This window comes from Apodemus sylvaticus, chromosome 20, assembly GCF_947179515.1.
Source record: "Apodemus sylvaticus chromosome 20, mApoSyl1.1, whole genome shotgun sequence".
NCBI classification, from domain to species: domain Eukaryota; kingdom Metazoa; phylum Chordata; class Mammalia; order Rodentia; family Muridae; genus Apodemus; species Apodemus sylvaticus.
Window position 1 is genome coordinate 46,414,326 of NC_067491.1, and position 21,863 is coordinate 46,436,188.

The 21,863-nt window shown below is 40.9% G+C and overlaps 1 protein-coding gene across 1 annotated transcript in view; it reads left to right on the forward strand.

The window, feature by feature from the left end:
- Positions 1 to 20,759, forward strand: part of Ano4 (anoctamin 4) — a 270,004-nt gene extending 249,245 nt beyond the window's left edge. The window contains exons 24-28 of the mRNA XM_052165053.1: positions 5,370 to 5,522; positions 6,932 to 7,079; positions 11,491 to 11,610; positions 17,582 to 17,687; positions 20,568 to 20,759. Of these exons, the coding sequence (XP_052021013.1) occupies positions 5,370 to 5,522; positions 6,932 to 7,079; positions 11,491 to 11,610; positions 17,582 to 17,687; positions 20,568 to 20,759 (719 nt within the window). The remainder of the gene's footprint in view (positions 1 to 5,369; positions 5,523 to 6,931; positions 7,080 to 11,490; positions 11,611 to 17,581; positions 17,688 to 20,567) is intronic.
- Positions 20,760 to 21,863: the final 1,104 nt, after the last annotated feature.

Below are 21,863 nucleotides of genomic sequence, written 5' to 3' on the forward strand. Positions count from 1 at the left end.
CAAATCTTTCAGGATACTGTATCTTGCTGTTTAATTAATTCACCAGAAGGAGCTGAACTCATAGCCCACAGTAGAGATATTTCTTAGCATATTCTAGCTCTCTCTCTCTCTCTCTCTCTCTCTCTCTCTCTCTCTCTCGCTCTCTCTCTCTCTCTCCCTCTCTTTCTCTTTCTTTCACACACACACACATACACACACACACATGCATGCACATGCACACACACACATACATACACACAAATTAACCCTATTCATGAAGTCTCTACCCGGCAGCCCAAAGACCTCCTCCTATGCCCCGCATCCCTACTCTGCCTCATTATGGAACTGAATCCACAGGAGAAAAATAAATAAATGCTAGAAATTTTCCATGCATCAAAAAAGAGGTAGAAAAATCATCACTCAAAGTGATTGAGTCCCATCCAGCAGACATCTGTTAAGCTTTATTCAATGCCAAGGAAACACTACATTTGGCACCAGACACCAAAAGGGAATATGACACAGTGCCCAGGCTAATGGGGAAGAGCCAGAGACAGGAAGTAAAAGCACAGGAAGTATCATAGCTGCCAAGAACTATGAATCGTGGGAAGTACATCAGGGCAGCCATTTTTGTTGTGGGAGGGAAGTGACAGGAAGTGAGAAGCGCTTGACTTGGGCTGGGCTACCCTTAGTTAAGGAATCCAACTTCTTTAGAACCAAACCCAAGTTAGTCTCAGCATCTATCTGGTGTGGAAATAATAATAATGCTCTCGTGTGTGTGTGTGTGTGTGTGTGTGTGTGTGTGTGTGTGTGTGTGTTTCTCTCCTTTTGAAAATCTCCTGTTTAAGCTCTGTAATATAGAGGTGAAATGCGCATAGAGCTGGGCATGATGAGTTACTTCTGAAGGAAGCAATCCTGGCTGAGAGAATCTGAACATTAAAGGAGCTGATATCATAAAGAACTGATGCTTAATGTCCCTTAGATTGCCTCTGTCCTAAGTATCTATTGATGGTTTTAGAGTTGCAATTATACAACGGCAGAATGATATAACTTGGAGAAAAACTCAATGTGGGCATTAATAGTAAAACTTAATAAAGGCAATTCATTAAGAGAAATCACCACTTTGAGACCCTTAATAGACTCTCCCCCATAAAGAAGGATGTAATAATGCCCTCCCCAAAAGAAACATTTATGTAGGTAGGAGTGCTGTAGCTCCTGTGGTATCACTGCAGCTTGGACCAATGTGAGGCATGGCACAGACAGACAGGAAGTCTACCTGCTTCCTTTTGCTTTTTTGTTTTGGTTTTTCCTAATATCCTCCTGGATTTATTATATTATTAAATATTATAACTTACTGAATTGCAATGTCAAGTGATTTTTTAAGTGTGTAGCGTACAGATGGGTTTTCGCAGACTTGCACACAAAAGCATCCCCATCTATGTAGGCAAGAGACCGGCAAACTGTTGTCCACAGGCCAAACTCACCCCAATAATTTTTATAAACAATATGTTCTATTACCATCCCACACCCAGTCCCTTAGGCACAAATAATCCTGTTCTAAGGACGGGTGAAGAAGGTGTGCCGCTTTAGATATCCACATACTCACTGAATCTCACTAAATTGTTAGGCTTTTTAAAAAATATTCTAGTTGGTATATGGTAACATCATGGTTTTAATATGACCGTTTATGGCAACTAATGACACTAAACAAAGATGCTTATAACCATTTATATAGTCTCTTTAAATTTCTGTCTAGCACACATCTTGGGAGGAGGAGGCATGTCTTTTTCTTAGTGATTTGTAGTATCTACTTACATACTATAGCTGTGAGTCCTGTATTAGTTGATTTTCTTATTATTGTGACAAATGTGACAAATTGCCTGTCAAAGAACAACTCAGTGAAAGGAAGGTTTATTTTAGTTCCTGGTGTGAGGGGCACAGTCCATCATACCAGATAAGACTCAGTGGCAGACAGCTCCATGGAGGCAGAAGTTTATGACAGCTTACATCTCATCCACACAGGAAACAGGGTGCACTGGAAACAGAGTCACACTCTAAATAGCATCCATAGGCCCCACTGACCCACTCTACCCTGTTAGATGCTACTGCCTACCGCAGTGGTTCTCATCCTGTGGGTCGCAACCCCTTTGGGGTTGCATATCAGATAGATGCCCAGCATATCAGATATTTGCAATACGTTCCAGTAGCAAATTATAAATATGAGGTAGCAATGAAATGGTTTCTATGGTTTGGGAGGGTCACCACAACATGAGGAGCTGCATTAAAGGGTCATAGCATTATGAAGGCTATGAAGCTTTGTGAAGGCTCCGCACTCACCCCAAGTACTATCCTCTGTAGACCACATATTCAAACACAGACATGTAGATACATCTCGTTTTGAGACCATCACGTGCCAGATAAAGTTGCTACAGGTCAAACCCCTTTCCTCGCGTGATGCCTTGTCTTCCCGCCCTAATGCTATCTTCAGTTTTGTTCCTCTTCTAAAATTAGTTCCAACAAATTTCACATTAGCACTCCCAATTTCTATTGTAAAGAAGACCAACAACAGCTTTTACTTAGGTATCACCTGGAATCTAGTTTAAGCCCTCCAACAATTTGGACAATACTTGTGTATTGTCCAGTCCCTGAGTGTGGTATAGTCATGCATTTATCTTTATATATTTTCTCAGTAGTCTTAGTGTAACCATTTTGTGTAAACACTTTAGATTTATTACTAAGAACTAAATTGATAAATTTTAGGCAATTGCAAATAATGTTGCCTCACAATTTTTCTGTTTGTTTGTTTGTAGTATGAGGATTTGGTTTTTTTTAATCCTGATGATTGAACCCAGAGCCTCGAGAATTTTAAGCATAAACTTCTGCCCTGAACTGCCCACAGGGCCCTCCCTTTATTGCTTGTTTTGTTGTTACTATATACAGTTATCACTGATTTGTATGTTGACCTTGTAGGAAAAAAAGGCTCCTGAAAACTAATGTCAATTATAATTCATATTTTCTATATGTTCTCCCACATCATCTACAAATAATGATAATTTTATATTTCCCCTTCTAATCATTATTCTTATACAAAAACCATTCATATAGTGCTGACATGGGCATCCTGCTCCTGACAGGAAGGCAAAAGGGTTCTATACGTTACTGTTACTAGAGATATCAGCTACATTTTTAAACATTTTATACAAATTAAAGAAGTGTTCATATATATATTCATATATGTGTATTGGTATGGATAGATTAGATATAGATATGTTTCTGAGCGTCATTATCTTGCGTTTTACCTTCACATGCTGGGCTGGCCTTCCTTGCTGTTCTGGGTTTCTCATTATTGTCATTATGTGCCAGTCAGTGAGCCAGCATCACTTAGTAGCTAACAAATCCCTTCCAAACACAAACCACTGCAGTGTCTCTGTGGGGAGGAGAAGCGTAATGAGGCCCACATTCCTACTTTCACAAAGCCCGGTATAAATAAAGAAAAAGAGGGGCCAGAGCACAAATGCAAATGAATTCAGTCTGTGTTGCTCAGCAACAGTGGAAGCTGCCAGAGGAGGCTGTGCAACTGTGAATCCCCAAGAGAGGGCGCTGTTGAGCTTAACCAAAGTTGCGTCTCATTAGTTTATCAATAAAAACATTATGTGTATATTTAACTCACAAGACCATAAGTTCAATGTGGCCAGAGCAAAGGATTTTTTTTGCCAAGTCTGGAGCATGAAGGACATTTGATCTTGAAGCTTAGAAATCTGCGTGGAAGAATCACTAAGATTTTTGAATGGTATGGAGAAAAGGAGGACTTGGTCTGTAAGGCTGTGAGAACCTTCTGAAACATTTCTTGTAGAGAGAGGATGAACAATGGCCTGAGACCAAGACTCTATGCAGACTGATAGCAATTCATGGAGGAAGAGAAGTGACTGTCAGCAGAGACAGGGCCACTGGGAAAGCCAGAGTCTGAACTCAAGTAGGGACAGTGGAAAAGAGGGAGATGTAGGAGACAGTATTGAAGTATCATTGATGGAACTTGGAGTTGAACGATTCTGATGACTCAGCTAGCAGAGACCCAGTATCTATCCAAGAAGAGCGTGAGCAGGTAGGATGCCAAACAAGGGACGGTCATATCAGGGTGTGGCACATCAGCGTGTCTTATGTGTTAAATGAGGAGATGCTTTGGAAATATACAAGTATCATTTTTTTCAACATTCCACCCACTAACTGATTCTTCCATATAAAGTTTAATTAATGGTGGCTTCCCATTCTCTCCATCCCTTCTATGTTTATTAATTAAATTCTACCATGAAGGAGAGTCACCCTTTATTCCCTGTGTGTTTACAGTTGGTATTTATTAGTATTTATGTTGATATGAATTTGACAGTCTTTGGGTTATGATCCAGTACTGCTATGATTTTGTTGTGCCCCATGACTCCGGCTTCAGCTATTGGCAGTGCCTACACATTTGTCCTGGTGATGCGCCCCCATCATTTGTTGAGCATCTATCTACTTTTTCATAAGACAATCCAGTCTCCTTGTGTTTTTCCACCGCAACCTACCATCAAACTTTCTGCCAAGAAGCCATGGTTGCGTTTGTTAGTGAACAACATTTGGAAAGTACTGGGGTCTGAGGTAAACTTACTGCCTCTCAAATTCCATTGTTTTCAGGCCCAAGAATCACTGCTTTGTCCAGTCTTATGGTCTCTTTTGTAAGGGAGGTTTCTTCAGTGTGTTATTCTTTTTTTAATTAAATTATTTCATTTGTTTACATTCCATCTGTTGCCCCCTTTCCCAATCCCTCTTCCCCAAGTTCTTCACCCCATTGCCCCTCCCCCTTTGCTTTTGAGAGGTTGCTCACCCCCTCCAATCCACCCCCATCTTACCCCTGCCAGCATCCCCCTTCCCTGGGGCATCACATTTCTACAGGATTAGGCACATCCTCTCCCACTGAGGCCAGACAAGTCAGTCAGTGCTCTGCTACATATGGGAAGGCCACAGACCAGCCCATGTGTGCTCTTTGGTTGGTGGCTTTGTCTCTGGGAGTTCTGAGGGATCTAGGTTCGTTGATACTGTTGTTCTTCCTATGGGGTTGCAGTCCCCTTCAGCTCCTTCTGTCCTTCCTCTAACTCTTCCATTGGGGTCCCCTGCCTCTGTCCAATGGTTGGCTATAAGTATCTACAACTGTCTCAGTCAGCTGCTGGTAGAGCCTCTCAGAGGACAGCCATGCTAGCCTGCAAGCACAACATAGCACCAGTCATAGTGTCAGGGCTTGGTGTCTGAGCATGGGACAGATCCCAAAATATGGCTTGATGCAATGATACAGCTGGTTTACTGTCTCCTTGAAACAACCATGGGAAACTAACATCGTTCTTTCTTTCTCTTTCCCTCCCTAGTCCTTCAGTTCGGATTCACGACTATCTTTGTGGCAGCTTTTCCTCTAGCACCGCTTCTGGCCTTACTGAATAACATCATTGAAATCCGACTTGATGCTTATAAGTTTGTTACTCAGTGGAGAAGACCTTTGGCTTCGAGGGCCAAAGACATAGGTAAGTTGGGTCCAGGTATGCATTTTAGAAGATATGAAACAACATGTAGGCAATATTTTAAAGCCTGCCTAATCCAGTGGCTCACATCTTTGAGTTCAGCACTGGAGAGACAATGGCAGGTGTATCTCTGTGAGTTCAAAGCCTGCTTGATATACATAATGAGTTCTGGCCCTACATAGTAAGACCCTGTCTCAATAAATACATACATACATATACATACATACATACTTATATATATGCAAATAAGCAAATAAGTAAATAAATAAATAAATAATGCTAAAAATTTAAAAGTCATACACTTTGGGAATCTTCAAGGTTTCATGTGAGCTGATTCAGCTAATTTTGGAAGAATAAAACAACTATATTGGTTTTAAATCCTGTTATGCAAGAAATAAAGTCACCTATTCAGAGAGATTGCTTTAGATTTCCAGTGTTTTATGAATTTGTGCTTAAGCAGATTCTTAGTTTGGTCATTTCTGCTTTAAGACTTTAGAATCCGAAATATTGATTCATCACCTTTAAAAATAGATTTATTTGCTTCCACCCCACCATACCCCCATTTTCCTCAGTATTTTCTTTACTCACATGAAGCAAAGTCTGTTTTTTCTGGTGACAAAATGAGCTTCAGTCTTTGGCGAAAAATACTGAGCCAATTAACAGTGGCTTCCCATCCTCTCCATCCCTTCTCTGTGCATTAACTAATTCTACCATGAGGAAGATGCAGTCTTTATCCCCAAGGTGTTTTCAATTTGTATTTCGTATCAATTTATGAAATTGATATGACTTCATAAATCATATCAATTTATGTTGATATGATTTGGCAATCTTTAGGTTATGATCCAGCACCACTCTGCACTAGATGTAGCAATCTTGAGAGCCACTGGAACAGGGACTGTCTGACACACGCCTGCATCCAGGACTGAGAACGAGGCAGCCAGGCACCAGCCCGCAAGCGCAGCTGGGAACTGAATACAGACTTTTTGCTCAGAGCAGCCTCTTACTCTCTAAACAAAGCAAGTGTTTGCTCACTGGGCATCGCCTTGAGCCAACACCTCAGGGACAGTCTGCATAGCTGAGCAGAAGAGACCTGGTCATTACCACTGAGGAGTGTCCAGTCTGTTAGGGGCTTGACACTGTGTGCCGATCTTATCAGGTGGCACATGAATGATTTGGCGGCTAGAATTCTTTGACTTATGTCTGATGCTGACCGTGATTCATGAGTCTTTCGGTACATGCATGCTCCCACAGAAACTCTTTCTATTTCAAACTGTTCGGAAGCACAGATAATAACTCCTGGTTGCCAGAGGCATTTGGAAAGACGGAAAGGACTTTCTCACAGGTGGATCTGCCTTGCTGTTTTTAGTCTCACTACCTCTGGAGGAACTAACGCCACCCTTCTCTTCGACTAGGAATTTGGTATGGCATTCTCGAAGGTATCGGGATTCTCTCTGTTATTACGAATGCGTTTGTCATCGCAATAACATCAGACTTCATCCCTCGATTAGTATACGCTTATAAATATGGACCTTGTGCAGGCCAAGGAGAAGCCGGTCAAAAGTAAGTGCTGGAAAACAATTATGAAACTTCCATTTCTTAACCGTTGCGTGGCGCTGGACACAGAGAGAGGCTTTTATACCGAGGCATGTGACACACAAGCCCAGACAAGGCCTGTGGTAGGGGAAGTGAAATTACATCATTACATTTCTCAGCCAAAGAAAACACATCCCATTTCCCAACGAGTTGGAGCCCAAACAAGTCAGACGAGTTTCAGATGAGTCTAATGTGAGAGCAGCAGTTCTATTTTCCCTGCTGTCTGACTCCTGCCAACTCTGAATTCACAAATGTGTGAGCTCCTAATGTGTGTAACAACAAAAACAGCACGTGGCCAAGTATAACATATAGTTATGGAAATGTTATGAATTTATAAAAAGGGAATTACTCTCTAAAATTCACACTATCATGATCTGGAGGCTGCAAATTTTACATGAGGAATGTGGACCCCTGTACCTAAGATCTAGAAGGGGCTCAATACATATCTGTGTCGTGTGAAGATTATGTTTCCCCTAGCTATGATCAGTCAAATTGACATAGTCCAATGTTCTGAGGTTTAGACTAGAATGTACATGGTCAGGTAAAACCTAATTGTTATTGTCACATGCGACCTAGCTTTTATTTCTGTGCTTTGCCAAAAGTCTTAGCATACCTTACAAGTTCCTAAAGTCACAATAATAATCTCGTTCTAATTGTGATGTTTAGATAATCTGCCTATGGTCTTTAATGCCTAGAAAATTATCTTAGATGGCTAGCACCTAACAAAAGCAGTCCTGCCCCCTGGTTTACAGTCTTAGCCAAATTAATTTGTTCCCTAAGTTACTGTAGGCAAACAGAGTAACTCACCTGAGTTAAGCAAACCTGGTCAGGATCCAGTTTCACCATTATCCCACACGAACGCACTAAGGCATAGGTGATGGAGGGCTGTGGCAGAGTGGCAGAGCTCGGGATCTCACCGTCTGAAGAGGCTCCTATGAAGTCTTCTACCACAGTAATCACAGGCCATTAAACGCTAACTGTCTAGCAACTTTAAGTGAACCCATCAGCTCTTTAGAACCAAGACCTAAAGACTTGGATTATACTGCCCAGGCATTACTTCCTAATTGCAACCACCATCACCAGTCTCTACTTGATTTAGCCTGAAGAAGCTTTCCTTCACCCTGCCACTTCCAGATATGTTCTGCTTTTGAAGGATATAGATTATTATCCTCATTAAAGGGATGAACTCCCCCGTAACTGCTGGGACCTACGCAGAGGTAGAGCCACCCCTACACAGACCTCTCTGTTCTTAGTTCCAGGGCCCCATATGACTTGCTGGCTCATCTCACTGTAAACCTTCTGAGTTTAATCCATAATAAAGTGTTTTGATCCTTCCCCACTTCTGCTTGTGGTGAAACTTGTGATTTGTTTTGGAAGAATCAAAATGAACAGAGAACAGAGCTGTAGAGTTGATAGGGAATCAAAGCTTTAGAATTCTAGCAGCCTACCAGTCTTAAAGCAGTGCTCATGGTGATTAGAATTTACCTACTGTACCTTGGTTTCCTTTTATTGGACTCACTGTCCATATCTGGGCATTTTCTCTGCAAATTTCCTCTTTATGAGCAAACTGCAACATTCCAGATTATACCTCTTGTCTCTAATCCATTGGCCATTCTTCTTGTTTTCATGTGCATCTCTCTGTGGGTGGGTGGGGGGTCTGTGTTTGAAAGTGTGTGGTGTAGCCAGGCGTTGGTGGCGCATGCCTGTAATCCCAGCACTCTGGGAGGCAGAAGCAGGCGGATTTCTGAGTTCGAGGCCAGCCTGGTCTACAGAGTGAGTTCCAGGACAGCCAGGGCTATACAGAGAAACCCTGTCTCGAAAAAAACAAATCCAAAAAACAAAAACAAAAAAACAAAAAAAAGAAAGAAAGAAAGTGTGTGGTGTGGTATGGTGTGTGTGTGTGTGTGTGTGTGTGTGTGTGTGTGTGTGTGTGTGTGTGAAGGTGTGTGTGTGTGTGTGTGTGAAGGTGTGTGTGTGTGTGTGTGAAGGTGTGTGGTATGTGTAGCTAGCTGTGTAGTGTGGTGTGTGTATGGTCCTGTGTATATGGTTGTGTGTGCGGTATGCGTGGTGTGTACCTGTCTGGATGTGGGGTGTGTGTAAAGGTGTGTGATGGGGGCATGTGTATGTGTGTGAGGGTGCATGTATGTAAGGGTATGTGTGGAGTGTGGTGTGTATATGTGTATGTGTATATGTGTGTATATATGTATGTATGTATGTGTGTATATATGTATGTATGTATGTATGTATGTATGTATGTGTAGATGTGGGTGTTATCCTTTGTGAACCTTAGCTCTGTCATAGCAGCCACCCTATTACTTTACAGTGATATTTTTTGTCTTTGTTATCATCTTCTTTTCCTCTTTCTCTTCTTCCTCGGCTGTTCTTCCAACTTAGAAATGCTCTGTAAATTAAAAAAAAAAAAAAAAGCTTGCAGAGTAGAAGCACAGTAAAACCTTAGACAGTTGTAAGTTTTTGCAGTGCAGTGGGCAGCTAGAGTCAAATCCAACTTGTGATATAAGGCAGCTGTAGAAATGACACATTTCTGGGGCTGGAGAGAGCTGTTCCTGGGCCACCTCTTGGTGCTGTTCCCAAGCAGATTGCAGACTGCTTACAAAGGGACCACATCTTTCATGCCCCTTTCATGACCATTAAAAGTAGAGCCACTCTCTCGTGTCCTGGATGCCCAGCGACTGGTCAGGTGTTCGAGGCTGCTAGTAGGAAGAAATGGCTTAAGGCCATTTTTTTTATTGCATGCATAAAAAATAATCTTCCGAGGGTTTCTTTTCCCTTTGTGGGTTCTCCCTCATCTTCTGTAGCTGCAGCTCTCACTGCTCATTGTTTGGTGGAGTCCACCTCCTCTTCTGGGGTGAGGCTACCTCTTTGGGGGGGGGCATTATCTTACATAGGGTCCTTAGAAAGGAACTTGGAGGACTTTGGGCAGGCGTTAAGATGCAGGATCATGCTAGGGATACAGAACGCTCTTGGTCTTGGTCTTGGTCTTGGTCACGGTCATATGAACTACCATGTGACGGATAATAAAGTCAGATGCCCTTGGTAATTACTAAATCAAAGCTGCTTTTCCACAGAAATGGTGATGTCATAAAGGGTTCGAGCCCTGATCAAGGACTCTGTGCACTTATAGAGTTAATCACAAGCATATCTTACTTAATGAATAATAGAGAATATATCTGTATAAATCCTATAATCACTTCTGTACTCAACTATTAGCCAGAGACACTTTATCCATAAAACACATTTGTCTTTAAGTACATCAACCCAGTCTTATTTCTCCTGGCATTTTTCAACCTTTGATTTCGATTCCCAAGCTGTTAGTGTCACAATACCTAAAACCTCAAAGGCAAACTTTATAGCTGATTCAAAGGCTTTCAGCAGCAAGTTTCATCTGCAATCAGCAAACCTGAGAGTCAACTTGTGGTTCTGTTCTTCACTACTAAGCCTAGTGACAATGATCACATGGTGTTCCCATCTTGTACATTAAGAAATGAATTAAAAACAATAAGTAACCAATGTTTTCAAAGGAGAATTCTCACTTTTAAAGGCACGAGATGTTTTCAAAAGTTACTTAAGAGAAGTCTGCGTCCTGATCCAAGTCTCCTTACTTGAAAATGCCTTTCAGAAGCATCTACTCGTCCTTTAGGGAAACTTCCTCCATAATTATGAGAGACCTTTCTTTGTCTGGTACTCTTTTGGGGATGGTTCCACTCATTTTTCTCTTATCATCAAGATAGTTTCATCTTCTCTCTCTCTCTCTCTCTCTCCTCCCTCCCTCCCCCTCTCTCTCTCTCTCTCTCTCTCTCTCTCTCTCTCTCTCTCTCTCTCTCTCTCTCTCTCTCTCTCTCTCTCCTGTCAAGAAGATCAATAGAATCTCTGACATGTCATTTCCTCCCATCAAGTCAACTAAATTCCATGTTTCTGGATTTTTTAAGTGTGTAAAACCACTAGATCCTGAAATAAAAACCTAAGACATCCGCACCACTCCCACAATCCTGCAGTTCAAGGGAAAAGACATATGTATTCAGTCAACACTAGAACAAGCTCAAGGACAATCCTGATCTAAATGTAGTGGCACTTCAGGCAGAAGTGGTTGAGTCATGCTGACTCTGGGTGAGGAAATCTTCCCAGAATCGGTGGTATTTTAGTTGATCACTAAGGATAAGTAATATTTATACTTCCAAACAAAGGAGAAGGGGTTCCACAGAAAAAGGAACCGCAAGCAGAGGCATGGAAACCTGTGACACATCGGACACATCACATCCATCCATCACTGTAGAGAGAGGTGCTGATTGAAAAGGCATTAATGATGTAGAGGTAAAGAGGATGAATACTATTGTAATTATACAATCTGCATCTCTTTCAGGTGCATGGTTGGCTATGTGAATGCCAGCTTGTCTGTCTTCCGAATTTCTGACTTTGAAAACCGGTCTGAGCCAGAGTCAGACGGCAGTGAGTTCTCAGGAACTCCTCTGAAGTACTGCAGGTGAGTGGGAACCTCCCGGTGTTGTCTGCTACCAGGAAAGTGGCTCGAGTGGCTCAGAATGGAAAGGTTTTCCTGACAAAACCTCCCGGCTGAGTTTGTTTAAAACAGTGGTTCTCATAATCCAAATATATGGCAGGAAAAATACATGTTTCCAGTAAAAGAAAAAAAAATACCCAGTGTTTGGGCAGAAAACATATTAAAAATTTTGGTTGGGTATATGCATGATTGGTATACAAACAAGTTTCTGGCACAACAAGGGTGAATATAACTTATATTCCCTGCCCCCAAAAAATCCATGCTTCAGAGAGAATAAAGGTAATTAAAAACTTCATGGAACATGGTAGAATAGCAATATAGATTATATCTCACTTGCTTAATTTTTTAATAAAAATTAATAACACAAAATTAAAGCAATGTTTCTCAATCCTGAGGGTATTAAACATCACTTGCTGGTGTTTTCATTTTTAAAATTAGTTTTTGGTGGGTTTTTTTTTTTGAGAATGTCATCCAATATAATTTGATCACATTCACCCCTCCCCTATTCACCCCCATTTCTCTCCTCACCCAATTTTGTGTCCTTTCTTAAAATTTTTACCTCATGGAGTCCAGTGTATGCTGCTTACATCCCTTGGATATGTGGCGTTCCACTGAGGCATGGTGGACCATGCTCAATAGAGCTACACCCTTAAAGAAAACTGACCGTCCTTCCAGCAGACAGCCATTTCCAATAGCTTCTCACTCAGGGTTGGACTTCACGCTCCTGTTCCCTAGCCACGTTAGTATTTTGTCCAGCTTGAGCTCCCATAGGTCTGTCACAATCTCTGTGAATTCACATGTGCAACTGCCTTGCTCTATCCAGAAAACATGTCTCCTTAGAGTTATTCAGTATCTCTGGCCTTCGGAGTCCTTTCACCCTGGTCCACAGTGATCCCGATGCTTTGAGGGGATGGGAATAATGCAAATGTCCCATTGAAGATGGATTGAGCATTCTCGGTATCTTAGTCGCTGAATCATCACCAGTTGCCAGTCTCTGTGTTAATCACAACCAACTGCAAGATGATAAAAAAAAATGAGAAATTTCTTTTATCGGGGCTCAGAAATGCACTGATCTATAGGTATCAGCTTAATACTATACCCATTTAGTCCCCATGGTAGTAGGTTCTTCCCGAGGGACCATGACCTATTTAGCCACGTTCTTGGCCATATAACAGAGCCAGTACGAATCTCAGCTTCTGTAACAGGCCTTAATTCCAGTCAGAAAGCGACTAGTTATTCCTGTGACCTTATACTATTATTGTACCAGTGGGCATGTCTTACCAGATCCGATATTATTGTAGCTCAGAGAGTTCACAGCTGGATAAGAGGGATAATCATCTCACTCTTCCAGCAGTGTGCAAAACACCTCTCAGCTGTTGGGATAAAGTCAGTACCAGCTTGATGAATCCGTGTTCTGTGACGGTGCCTTTAGCAACAAGGTCTTAGCGTAAGGTTCCCGGACGGTAAAAGCAAGAGCTTTGATAGTAGCTTGTAATGTCTGAGTATCTATGGGACCTCACTGGGTAACAGGTCCGTAAAGGATAACTCATACCTGAAACTGGGATTTTTATTTGTGAAATTCTAAGTATCATTTTAATTTAGAAGTCATTTAATAGACTGGGGACATGGGACAGGTGTTGGTGTATTTACCGTGCATAAATGAAACACTGGGTTCAGTCTCTAGCAACACAAAAACTAGGTAGGGTGACACCAACCTGAATGCCAGCACTCTGAATGCCAGGTCGAGGCAGGAGAGTCCGATGTTCAAGTCATCTTTCCTTACAGCGTGAGTTCAAAGCCAACCTATCTGGAAAAAAAAAAAAGATGAAAAAAAGGCTTACTTCTAAAACGTTTTTGTTCTTTAAAAATGTAAAAGTATATTTTGGGTTGTGAGCCTAGCCTTTAATGGCTGAGCCAAGGGAGAGGGATTGTGGGGGGCAGTGACTGGGATGTAAAATGAATAAATAAATAAGTGGAAAATAAAAAATAAAATATAGGACACTTTTCAGCTTTTGCTTTCTATTTCATAAGTCTAGCTGTCCTACATACTGAAATAAAAGTACCTTTCACAATGACTACCACAAATGGGGTTGATGTCTTCAATCATTTAAATTGTGATCATTTTGCTTAATGTTTTTAATTTTTCCTGAAATAATATCTTCATCTTTCTTTAAGGCCTTCAATTGCAAGAGAAATACATACATGTATGTGTAAAATCCATATATACACTCATCAAAGAAAATACAGAGTTAGAATTCTTTTTCAGTCATGTGTCAGGTGATGCACCTGAGTTGGCTCTCAGCCTGAAAACATATGAACATGCTGTTAAATTCTTAAAGCACCTTCTCAAGTGGATCAGTGACCTGGAAAAAGAAATAGTTTCCTAAAGGCAGAACTAATTGGATCAGGTACCAAGAGTACACAAGAGCACAACAATCAACTTCTACCCAAAGAGGATCTGCTCAGCTGGGTAGACTGAAGCTTTGTTCCAAAGGCTTTCCATGGCCTGAAGCTGGAAAAATTAGAGAACTGGCAAGCCTATTCTAAACATGTGCTACATAAAACAACTATAATAAGCCACACTATAGAACTATAGAGTAGTGAAAATAAAGAAGTGGCAGGCAACATAACAAAAAATAAGAAAACAAGCTTTAGGAGACTTCAGGAGACTGTCTATTATTCCATAAACTTTGTGGGTTGGATAGTCACAACACTTTGTGGTCAGTGGTAAAGAATATATACTACTCTCAAAGAGGACCTGGAACTCCACCTCTAGTTTATCTTCTATGGACTTTGTGGACTTATGAATCTGCTCATATACATTCACACACAAAATAAAATAAAATAAAATAACATAAAATAAAATAAAATCTTAAGGGTATAATATCCTTACATCAAGCTCAAATGCAAATAAAAGTAAATAGTAGAACACCCTCACAAATGTATAAGCAAACATAAGTATTCGTTACTTTTCTGTTGCCATGATGAAAGATGATTACAACTTATAAAAGAGCTCATTTTGGTTTAAGATTCCAAAGGGAAAGTGCATAATGCCAGGAAGATACGGCAGCAAGGGATGGGAGCAAGAGCCTGGCTGATCACATCTTATCCATGCACAGGAAATGGAGAGAGAAGTTAGGAGGAGGGGCACCGCTGTAAACCCTCAAAGCCCACCCCTGTGACACACCTCCTACAGTTTCTATAACGTACCCAAACAGTCCCACCCACTGGGACCAGCTGTTCAAATACACAAGCCTGTGAGGGGTATTTCCCATTCAAACTGCCACTGTATGCATCAATGATAAAACCAGAACACAACCAAAGGAATGCACGGGACGAGGAAGTGTCAAATACATACGTTAACTGAAAGAGACGTCTAACAGACCTTTACGTTTAGCTATAAATTGGGAATTACTGCTAGGGCAATTCTATGTGCCTGAGGACCACAGCAATGCTACATGTAGATGGGAAGGATAAAAACTAGTCCAGATTCTTTTGAAGAAATAATAATAAAAGCTTTATCTTATACTAAGGCACAATATATAGTGAGTAATTAATGTGGCAGTGTCATCGTAGTGGAAATAGAAAATTGCATAAAATTGAGAATTCAAAGGTATAACTAATAACTAAGGTACAAGTCACAGGAAATGAAAATATTTAAGTGCTGCTTCCATTAAATGCAAAATAGAAAAAGTAAGCATAGTTTTATTTACGAAAGCTCCACACAGAGAATAAAACTGAAAACAAACAAAACTGAAGATTAGAATTGCTGTAACATTTGGGGGCATCTGGGAATGCCAGCAAGACATCTTGACACCCCTACCCCTGTGTTGGCTAGGAGTCCACTTGCTACTCTTTAACAGTTAAAAAAAAAAAAAGGAATAAATTAACTATAGCTGATGCTAGGAAAATCATATTTCTGGTGAAGTCATCTATGTTTTCAGAAATAAAGTCAGCTTTAGAGGTGCATTTATTTTAGCCAAAAGAGAATGTTTCACTGAAACTAGCACAGAGACCAGGCAGCCCATCATTTGACAACTAAACTATCCCACATCAAAAGTCAAGCAACAAGGCTGAGGTATAGATTTCTGGGCCAGAGCACAGAGCCCAGTGCTTGTCACAAGAAAGTCCTGGATTCAGTTCCTAGCACCAAAACAAAAATAAGGCGGAAACAGCATCTGAGCATGACCATTTTTCCAATTTATGGCTATAGAAGAGGTTTTGTAGGGTCAAGGTTAGGTAAAGGCATAACTCAGGGCATTTGCAGTGCTAATCTGAAAATCCAGAGTAGAAAAGAGAATCCAAAAGACAAGGGCAAAACAGACAGAACCTAATTTCCTTGATATAGACAATGGACGCCCAAAAGAGATTTCTGTAAATTTTGTTATGGATACTGATATGAAAAAGTTTACAGAATCAAGAAAGATAAAAATTTTTGAATCTTTAAAAAATTTGAAGTCTAGACTTTTTAAAATATAGTTTTGTCTAATATCCATAAATATAATAAGGTATGTTTGCAATTTTCTTCTAGAATATCGACTTGGAGTATTTCTGAAATACTAGTGCCTGAAAATGAGTGGAGGAATAGCATGATTCCTCCTGGGTACCTCAGGAAAAGTAAATGGAAGTTAGGGCAATCTGTGTAAACTTTCAGTCCTGAAGAAAGTTCTTCCTAGAATTCCATTCATAATTATTGAACCTAGACTAGGGTCAGACTAATAACAACATGTTAGACAGGAGAAATTTCAGTGCTCTGCCTGATCCCTATTACCAATTTGCAGATGTCCAACAATGCATTCAATTTCAGCACAAAACATTCCTTATCAGTATTCCTCTAGTGATAAAAGCTTCATGGTATATTATCATACACACCCAAAGACACTAACAATAATAATTAATGAGGATTTCACTGGTGATAATGGTAACCACTAATATTATTTCAAGTACTTGATATATTTTAATCATAGTCTTTATAGCAGCTTATTATTCTAGCTCATCTGTAGATCAATAGTGAGCCTAAGGTTGGACGTCAGGCCCCACTTTTTATATAAACCTAAACAAATCATAATTTTTATTTAGACAATAGAATTCTGAACCTCTCTACAGCAGACATATTGAAACAACCAATACATCCACATTGTTCTAAATGCATGAAAACTTTATGATGCTGGGAACTCTTTTCAATAGTGACATCAGTAATAGTGACAGCAGCCATGAGTTGTACTTGTTCAGATTAAAGTTTCCAGGATGATGCCTGACCCCACATAGGCATTCAACAAACACATGCGCAGCTCAACGTCAACTCAAATGTTAGAGGCTGAGGATAGAAAGACTCCTTAACGGCAAGCAGCAGAAATCCCATGTAAATTGACACACACAAAGGGAAGTTTCAGTTGAAGGCAGTTGGCAGCATCAAGACGCCACGTGAGGTTTCTTTTAAAATATAAGTGCTAAGAGTTGGTAGAGTCAGCAGAATATTCTTGGTCCCCCTTTGGTTCTTTTTATTCCTCCAGCATGTTGTCTTTCTTCCTCCTTCTCTCCCTTCTTCCCTCCCTCCCTGATACCCCACCTAGTTTGTGGTAGCCCCTAGCATTTCTGTGGACTTAGTGGTAATTCATTTAATAGTTCTAACAAGCATCCTAGTGATGAATCTTAAGAATCTTTTGAGCTAAGGTGGAGTGAGAGGTAACTCCTACCCAACCACCATAGATGATTACCCAGAGAAGAAGAGAGATTATTTTACCAAAAGAAAAAAAAATATGCTAGACAAACAAAGTAACAGATGTCTAGCTTTTAAAAAAAAAAAAAAAGCTTTCTTCCTTCAACATTTGTTCAAAATGTGTATAAAGACTTCATGGTGAAAACAGAAGAGATTTGAGGACCTGGAAAATCAGGATTGGGATACAACCTTCTGTATCCTTCTATTTGTTTATAGATATCGGGACTACCGGGACCCTCCTCATTCTTTGGCACCCTATGGCTACACGCTGCAGTTCTGGCATGTCCTTGCAGCTCGGCTGGCTTTTATCATTGTATTTGAGGTGAGTTTTCTCAAAAAGTTCCTTTGTTTCCTTTAGCATAATGAAGTCACTTGGAGTAACAAGTTAAACCGTGACAGAGACTTCCAACGCCAGCACTGACTTTCTAAAGTAGCATGGCTATATAATGTAGCCTCATGTTCATCTTTTTCCTTAAGTGGGACATTCAAGTTTTCCAGGAAATGTTTCAAGTTCTCTTAGTAACCAAGCAGGAACCATAGGCCCTACATTTAATGTTATAGGACCATGATTCAGAATCTTTAAGAGAAATGCGGTTTTCCCAGCCCTGCTTCCAGAAGTGCTGAGATATTGCGTGTGATGTCCTTGCTCCGAGATGGTGCAGGAGGTGCTCCCAGACAGTCTGGAAGACATTGAACTTGATGCTCCACCCGTTGCCCCTGTGCGCCTCACTGTGGCATTACCTAAAGAGCCAAAGAGACCTAGGAAGCCCAGTCTTCCTGGCAATTGTCTGCATTATGTTTCAGTTAAAATAGATCAGCTATTTTCTTCGGGTCTTTTAGGAAATTTTGTATTGCTATAACTCCAGTTATAAAGCCAATTCCATCTCTTGTCATATATATTGGAGCCATATTCATGCAAACCAGAGATGCCTCGTTTTTGGACAGGAAGTATCTCAAAACTTTGAGGCAACTCTATCATCTCTTTGCCCCATCACTCCAGATAGCCGAGGGAAGATGATATTATTCTCTTATGCCTTGGAAATAAACCAACTGATGGCTAAGTCCTTATGTTTAGACACCTTTACTATATGTTTCTTGGTGTGCGTCCGCACATGTATACCGATGAACACTGTGAACGTGTGACCTGCAGGGGGCAGTTTCTTGCTGCAGTCAGTTCTTTTTTTTTTTTTTTTTTTTTTTAATTTTGTAATACTTTTTATTGAAACTGTCAGTAAGTTGATGTAGCTGTGAAAATCTCAGGACTTTGGTGGGTGGGCTGTTCCTTGTTTTCCTTTTTTATGTGTTTCTTTTTTTATTTTATTCGATATATGTTTTATTTACATTTCAAATGATTTCCCCTTTTCTGGTCCCCCACTCCCCAAAAGTCACATAAACCCCCTTCCCTCCCCCTGTTCTCCCACCCACCTCTTCCCACTTCCCTGTTCTGGTTTTGCCGAATACTGCTACACTGAGTCTTTCCAGAACCAGGGGCCACTCCTCCGTTCTTCTTGTACCTCATTTGATGTGTGGATTATGTTTTGGGTATTCCAGTTTTCCAGGCTAATATCCACTTATTAGTGAGTGCATACCATGGTTGATCTTGTGAGACTGGGTTACTTCACTTAGCATGATGTTCTCCAGCTCCATCCATTTGCCTAAGAAGTTCATGAATTCATTGTTTCTAATGGCTGAATAGTACTCCATTGTGTAGATATACCACATTCTTGCTGCAGTCAGTTCTTTCCTTCCACCTTCTGGGGGATGGAATTCAGTTTGCAAGGCTTGGTGAGGATCTTTAAATCAGTGAGCCATTCCCATTCCGTCTTGAAAGAAGAAATGTTTCCCATGTTTCCCAACCCTAATGGCACAGAAAAAGGGAGATCTCTGAGTTCTAGGTCAGCCTGGTCAACATAGCCCAGAGACCCTGTCTATAAATAAATAAGAAACAGATATGCCTAACCTAACCTGGTATTATATTTTCTTTTCAAACTAAATAAGAAAGGGCACTCTCTAGTTGACTCAATGGGTAAAGAGCTTGTAGGTAAATATGAGAGCTTGCATATTTTGGATGCTCTTGGATATCTTGCATTTGGATGCTCAGTATCAATGTAAAAATAAGGTGAGGTGGGCCGTGCCTGTAATGGCAGCCCAAAGAGAAGTGAAGACAGGTGGGTTCCAGTTCTCACTGGTCAGCCACTCTGGCCCACACGGTAAGCTGCAGTGTCAATGAGAGACCTGTCAATCACATCGAAGATGAAATATGATGGAGGAAGACTCCCAACATGCAGAGACTGATAGCCTCTACAGGCATACACACTAACAAGTCATCTGCAAACACATATGTGGACACACACATGCACACACTCATGCACACACATGCACACATGCATGCACACACACATGCATGCACACCATACATAAAAAAATTAATGGTAGCATTAAACAACTGAGTGGCTTTCGGTTTAGAACTTTCCATACCCATTCTGTATATTGCTGTTAACTATTTAAAGCACTAGAAGTGTGCAGAAAAACCTCTTGATTGGCAGAATTTTGTGTGGGCTGTGTGTCACTGAGTTTGTTTTAAATAAATGGAGAATCCTTATCACTACCCTTCAGCACAGCTTTATTGTGATTAAAGTAGCTTAGAATTATAAAGACTCTTAATCACACTGTCATCTGGTAATTCACCAGTCATCAGGACATAGAAAGACAAAAGTGACTGTGATTCTAGAGTTATAGCCATTCACATTTTAAGTAATGAATATGTGGCACTTTCCCAAAGAGAGAACCTTTCTTCCCTAAATGACCATTTCCCTAGGCCTGTGGGTGACTCACTGGGTTTTGCAAAGCACTTAGCAATCTACACAGAATCTTCAAACTAGTGTTCATAGCATGACTGGTTTGAGGCCCTGAGGAGTTAAGTGACCTATGTTCAGGTTGGCTTCTAAGCAATGAAAACTGCTGAGCCAGGATTTGCTCCTGGGTTTCTGTTTTCCTGCTCTTCTTTGCTTTGAGCATCTCCCCTCAGCTGTCCCTCAGTACCTGATCCTCATTTCTCAAAGGTGTCAACAATCCAAGTTCAGTTCTCATCTACCCTTTGCCCTTTCCGTGCATGCCTCCCCCAGCTTCTTCCCACTTCCCCCATGTCCCAGGTCCCAACCCCTCCTTCTGATTCTGCTGTGTTTCTCTGTTGTATTTTTAGCACCTCGTGTTTTGTATAAAGCACCTCATTTCCTATCTGATACCAGACCTCCCAAAAGATCTAAGGGACCGGATGAGGAGAGAGAAGTACTTGATCCAGGAGATGATGTATGAGGCTGAGCTGGAGCGCCTCCAGAAAGAACGGAAGGAGAGGAAGAAGAATGGAAAAGCACATCACAACGAGTGGCCATGACAAGGTAGGTGACCATTGTGCCCAAGGGGAAGCCACACCCAGGTCAGGTGCAGGGCAGCTGCTTCAAACACCCAGAAACAGAATATAGAGTGTTTGCTAACAAGGGTCAAAAATAAGCTATTTAGATGCTTCCAAAACCAGCTAGTTACTGCAATTCAATCCTTTCTCACACATAGCCAGGCTACCTTCTTCTTCCCTGCCAGATGTTGGCTCAGGTAAGATACACCTTCCTCTTCCTTCTGCTCCAGTGAGGCTGTTCTCCTTCTATTCCCAGCACAAGTATCCAGCTAGACTGTTCTTCTATCCCCAGCACAAGTATCCCTTTCCTCCTGGTCAAAATTCGCATCTCCCCTCTCCCATAGCTGACTTCCCTCTATCTTGCACTCACGTTTTTCCAGCTGGCTTTTTGTATCACACCATACCTTGGGAGAAGCTTTCCCAGGTCTCAGCCCATTCAGACTTAACACCTTTGGTCCTTACCATCAGGAATGTGCTAAGAGATAAATACTGATTTGTATTATTCCATCAATGGTTCTCAAAAGCTATTAATCAAGTTTTCTCAACACAGTAGTAAGTTCACTGGGGAAATCTCTATGGATTATAATTCTAATTCTTCCAACTAGTTACTGTGAGGCCTGTGGAACCTAATAAGTGTACATTCAATTAATAAAAGTCAGAGTGAAGCTGTATACATTGCATGAAAACTCATCAGAGCCACCACACATCCTGACCAATAGGAAAAGTTCTGAAACTTCCTAGTCAGTTACTAGTTGTATGACATCAGACAGGTCACCCAGCTTCTCTGAGCCTACATTTCCTCTGCAATGAGCTGCTTATATGAACCCTCTGTTCTCACACTCCATGAGATTAATATTATTGCAGGAGGGAGTCCTTTGGCCTTTTCATGTTCCCTTTTGTGTTTCTTCGTTATTTGAGCAAAAGGCCTTTTTTTCCCCAAAATTCTACCTCCAAAGAAAAAAATGAAATACAGAGAAAAGGAGTTCTCTATTGACTAATTGTAGCAGAATCTGCAGAGATGCATATTGTTAATGGTAAAGTTGCATCAGCCTCACTGCATGTTGCCAAAGCAACAGGTTACCATGA